The sequence below is a fragment of the Poecilia formosa genome, unplaced genomic scaffold (genome assembly GCF_000485575.1).
Source record: "Poecilia formosa unplaced genomic scaffold, Poecilia_formosa-5.1.2 Scaffold721, whole genome shotgun sequence".
Lineage (NCBI taxonomy): Eukaryota > Metazoa > Chordata > Actinopteri > Cyprinodontiformes > Poeciliidae > Poecilia > Poecilia formosa.
In genome coordinates this window covers 134,119-139,788 of record NW_006800660.1, presented here as the reverse complement: position 1 = coordinate 139,788, position 5,670 = coordinate 134,119, and the positions used below count along the sequence as shown (strand labels likewise).

Here is a 5,670-nt window from a genome sequence, read left to right as displayed (position 1 = left end):
ATTAGCAAGGCTCAGGAGAACCGATCTACACAGGGAGGAGGTAATTAAGCCATTTCATTCCACTGTTTTTTACCTGTGGCACATCTAAACACTGCAGGACCGCGGCCCTTGAGGACTGGAGTTTGACACCCCTGTCATTGTGAATGAAAACCTGAGACCAACAGGTTAAAGGACAAAGCCTATACAAAATAGAACGTTGGTTACGTATTGTAACCCCAGACTCTGAGTATAGGCACAGCCCTTCAAGCTGTGGGCCTCACTGGTTCCTGAATAGCTGAAGGAAAAGGCTGTTAGGGAGCTGTTTGTCCGGTCTGATCATTATTTATACAGCCCAGTAGCTTGGCGTCGACTAAGCTTTTTCAGTGCTGCGCTGTGTGCGAGAGATAAACCCACTAGCGATAGCCTTAAAGGGCTGCTCCTATACTCATAGAATCTGGAGTTACAATACGTAACCAACATTTTAGAATTTGAACCTAAATGTGAGTTTATGAAAGATAAACTTACAGTAATAAGTTGTCTTAGCTTTTTATTAATTTTGTCAAACCTCCAAGAGTCGAATAAACTAGAGTTTTTAGGTTAGCACTTAAAAAACTGAAATAAGAAATAGACCAAAGTGGGAACTATTTCCCAGTGTGGTTAGCAGCATGTTTTTGTATCCTGCGTTGCACCGTGAGTGAGATAGAAGTGTCTTACATTGATCTGACGCTTGTGTGTGAAGGCAAATGTTCAAGATGTCAAGATGGCGCCGGTGTGTGTGGCTGCTCGTCTGTCATTCTCTCGTTTGATTAAGTTTGTACTGTTTCTGACCTGTGTCATCTACGAAACTGAGTCTCTGCTGGTGTATGATCGCAACACACTACTAGAGCTCCAACCTTTGGTCCAGGATATGATGTTATTTGATGTTGCTGGCCAACAATCCTTGCCCCCGCTTCTGTCGGAGATTCCGAGTCACCTTTTCCGGGTTCCTGCGCTGCTTTCACGGAGGAGACGTCGTCGTCGTCGCGGTAGACGAAGCGGCCGGCTGGTGAAGCTGAAATTTTATCTGACGCACTGTTCTCCTTTTACCCGATCATCGCATGGATCATTTTTAGGCTCTTGGGTGCAGTGTCTCCAAAACCTGAGACGGGTTTCCGGACCTGTCAAAGCCCATGATCCAGTTCCTGTCAGGATTGGCCTGGTAAACGCCAGGTCGCTTGCGAATAAAACTTTTATTCTTCGGGACTTTTTTAGTCACCAAAACCTGGATTTTCTGTGTGTGACTGAGACGTGGCTGAGTGTTGGTGAGTCCAGTGCTCTATCTGAGCTTTTACCAGCGGACTGTTCTTATTTTAATTCACCACGGGCTTCGAGGAGAGGGGGAGGCACAGCGACTGTTTACAAACAGGACTACAAATGTAACCAGTGTTGTCCCCAGCTTTGAGTTTGTGGCATTTGAGACGAGACACGTAAACCCAGTTTTCTGTGCTGTCGTCTACCGGCCCCCCAAATATAATAAGGATTTTATAAGCGACTTCTTTGACTTTTTATCTGGGATTATAACTAACTATGAACATGTTCCTTATTGTTGGAGACTTCAATATACACGTGTGTTGTCCTGATAAACCTCTGGTAAAGGACTTTTTAAGCCTTCTGGACTCTTTTAATCTGGTGCAGGCCGTATCCAGCCCAACACATGAGCACGGACACACACTGGACCTGGTCATTTCCTGCGGTCTGCCTGTGACTAACCTGGAAATCTGTGACTCTGTGTTCTCGGATCACCTGCCTGTTTTATTCAGTGTCAGTTTGACACCTACTGCTGTTAAAACTCGCGCTGCTGTTCGGCGCTGTCGGATTATTAACCCTTCCACTGCCACTCAGTTCTCTACTGCTTTTCTTCAGCTCTGTGGATCATCTGACTTCCTCCACTCTGATACAGAAGAGCTCTGCTCCTGGTTCTATTCTTCCTCCCAAACCATCCTGGACTTGGTTGCTCCATTAAAAACCAGGCAGCCAAAGGTTAAACCTGAGCCTTGGTTTAATGACAGAACTCGTGCTGCAAGGAAGGAATGTCGCCGTGTTGAACGGAGGTGGAAAAAGGATAAATCGCAGGTTACTTTTCAGATTTTAAAAGACTGTTGGCGTCTCTACCAGAGCACGGTTAAAGAGGCAAAAAGGGAACATTTGGCAAATATCATTCTCTCAAACAGCCATAACCCACGTGTTTTATTGAACACAATTGACTCTGTGCTTAATATTCTACAGAATGCCCGTTTGGAAGCTTCTCCTGATGTGTGTGTGATGATTTTCTGCATTTTTTTATTGAAAAGATTGGTAGTACCAGGGCTCTTATCACAGCTCCTGACTCTGACCCCTCTGTTTTGGTCCCTTGCTCGGCTGCTTTCAATCAGTTTGAGCCTGTGACTGTCTCACTTTTAGAGGACGCGGTTGGCCATATTAAGCCATCAGGTTCCCCCCGTGATCCTGTCCCTCCACAATTTTTAAAGATATTTTATCTAGCATAGGGCAGCCTGTTCTTGCAATTATAAATAGCAGTCTGTCCTCAGGTGTGGTCCCTGCTGGTTTTAAACATGCAGTAGTGCAGCCACTGCTTAAAAAACCTGGCCTTGATCAAACTGTTCTGGCTAATTATTGGCCTATTTCGAAGCTGCCTTTTTTTTCTAAGGTTTTACAAAAACTTGTGTACTGTCAGCTGATAGTTTTTAGATGAGAATGGCATTCTGGAGGTTTTCCAGTCAGGTTTTAAAACTCTTCATAGCACAGAATCTGCTTTAATAAGAGTTTTTAATGACGTCCTTCTTGCATGTGATTCTGGTAACCATGATTTTACTTGATCTAACTGCTGCCTTTGATACAGTAGACCACCACATTTTAATATCGCGATTACATCACGTTGCAGGTATTGGTGGCACTGTTCTTAAATGGTACTGGTCTTACCTGGAGGAGAGAACAATTTCAGTCAAAATTAGTGACTCTGAATCATCTGCTGCTTCAATGCCTTATGGTGTCCCGCAGGGCTCAATTCTGGGCCCACTGATTTTCTCTCTTTATTTACTGCCTCTGGGTTCTGTCCTCAGGAAACATGGGATTTTGTTTCATTGTTACGCTGATGATTGTCAGATTTATTTGCCTCTGAAGCAAAAGGATGTACATTCTATCAAACATCTCCTGGCATGTCTAGGTAATATTAAAGCTTGGTTGGCCTTGAACTTTATACATTTTAATGAAAACAGAACAGAGGTGATGGTGTTTGGACCCAGTGGCTCCTGTGAGTCCTCCTCTGTGGACCTGGGACCTTTGGAGGTATATTTTAACCTGTTATTACAGATCTTGGTTTTAAGGTGGACAGTGATTTTAAATTGGACAGCCAAATCAGAGCCGTGGTTAAGTCCAGCTTTTATCATTTAAGGCGATTGGCGTCAGTGAAATCTTTTCATTTTGAAACAGTGATCCATGCTTTTATTTCAACTCGATTGGATTACTGTAACGCACTTTATCTGGGAGTCAGTCAGTCGCTGCTCTCACGTCTGCAGCTGGTTCAGATGCTGCTGCACGACTTTTGACAGGAACTTGAAAGAGGGAACACGTGACCCCTGTCCTGGCCTCACTTCACTGGCTGCCTGTATATTTTAGGATTCATTTTAAAATTCTTATGTTTGTTTTTAAATCACTACATAATCTTGCCCCAGCTTACCTCTCTGAGCTTCTTCACCCCTACATACCTTGTCGGTCTCTCAGGTCAGCAGATCAGCTGCTCTTGGAGGTACCGAGATCCAGAAGGAAGCTCAGAGGGGACAGGGCTTTCTCTGTCATGGGCCCCAAATTATGGAACAACTTGCCTTTGCAGGTCAGAGAGGCCCCTTCACTGTCCACTTTTAAAGCTCGTCTTAAAACCCATCTATCTTACTTGGCTTTGAACTCCAGCAGGATCTAGTTTTAAATTGTGTTTGTTTTTAAACTGTAAATTTTTATTTTATGTTTTTTTATTGTTATGTTGTGTTTTGATGTACAGCACTTTGTATCAGCTGTGGTTGTTTTAAAGTGCTTTATAAATAAAGTTGGTATGGTATGGTATTATAATACAAGTCTTAGTTTGTAAAGCTTGAGGATAATGTCCTGATCACACTAAATGTTTTTCAACATAATTTATTGTGAGGTTTAATAAAATTCATTAACAAATCAGAAATTGTGTTTGTACAATTTGAAACGAGAATTTAAATAATTCTAAAGTAAAATAGTTATTATTAACTTGATGTTGTCATGATCTCAGCCCCTCAGTTCCACCTTGACTGTGCTGATTGCTCATTACCCTCACCTGTGCTGTGCCCTATTTAAACAGCTGCTCGTCACCAGCTCAGTGCGAGATCGTCTGTTGCTCCAGTCACAGCTTTCAAGCCTTGTCTCATGTTTCAAAGTTTTCTGGTTTTCTGATCCTGTCTGTTTTTTGACCACATATTTTGCCTTGTCCTTCGGCTGCTGGAGGAGTTCTGACCTACTGTTGATGAACCCTGCCTGACTCTGACCTTGCCTCAAGTTTTTCTGATTTCTGGATCTTCATTGCCTGTGGCCCTCCCTTGAATGAACCTGGATTGTTCTCTGACTCAGCCTCTGGTTGGTGGAATTTGTCCCTGTCGTCTGTTTGTCCCCTGAGCCCTCTAGTCCTCCCTTTGCCCATCCACCTTACCCCTCCCTGGCTGCATCCCCGACCCCAGTGGACCTCCCCCTTCCTGACCCACCAGCCTGACCACTCCCTGCTTAGCCCCTTACCTTTATTTTTGTAATAAAGACATTTTGTGAACCAACTCTGGTGTTGGCTGCGTTTTGGGTTCTGGCTGATTTCGCTTTTCGTTACAATTATGAGTGAAAATAATAGAGAAATGTGTGCTCTTTAACTAGGTGAGGGCAATTTTTTTCTTGCATATTGTGAAATAATTGGTTTAAATTGCAGCATTAAGTTAAAACTCACAATTCAAGATTAATGAACTTAAAAAACAATGTTTAGACAACTTGTCTCTTGTTTTTAAACCGACTTCATGAACTTTAATTTCTGAGTTAAAACCAATACAATTTTCTTGTTGGGCAGCAGGTGGACTTTCATTTTTCATGTTAAACCGCTTTCAAATTGTTTTACGGTGTCTTTTTAGGATTAATTGAGCATATTTCAGTTTATGCTGAAATTATACATATTTCCAACATTTGTCAGATTAGCCATGAATTTTTTTTTAAAACATTTTAAAAATAATAAACAAATTTGTGCAGGTGCAGAATAGAATCTGTATTAATGTAACCTGGTCTGCCAATGAGGTGGACAGCATGCTCATTAGTTCTCTTTCTGCGGTCAGTCTCCACATCTGCTCCCATCTGACCTTCCGTAACCGATCCAGGAGAAGTAAAATAACCCCTAAAAAAATGCAAAAACATACAGGATTATGTTACAGTTTCAAATAATGTGCTCCTGTAGTTCAAGCAAAAAGTGAACTTATGAACTAAATGAAAAAACTAAGTTGGGCAAAAGGGTGGGAACAAAAATGCATACACCTCAACCTATTGTTTATTCAGATCGATTAGAGCAGTGGTCCCCAACCTTTTTATTACCACAGACCTGTGAAGACTTGGAAAATTTTGCTGCAGCCCGGGGGCGGGGGTGTTGAACCGTCGGATAAGGCTTCT

General features: G+C 42.5%; 1 protein-coding gene across 1 annotated transcript in view; it reads right to left on the bottom strand.

The window, feature by feature from the left end:
* The window catches only part of LOC103131129 (glycosyltransferase-like protein LARGE1), a 48,979-nt gene that overhangs the window by 25,376 nt on the left and 17,933 nt on the right, over positions 1-5,670 (bottom strand). Inside the window, exon 2 of the mRNA XM_007542709.2 lies at positions 5,289-5,401. Coding sequence (XP_007542771.1) covers positions 5,289-5,401 — 113 coding nt within the window. The remainder of the gene's footprint in view (positions 1-5,288; positions 5,402-5,670) is intronic.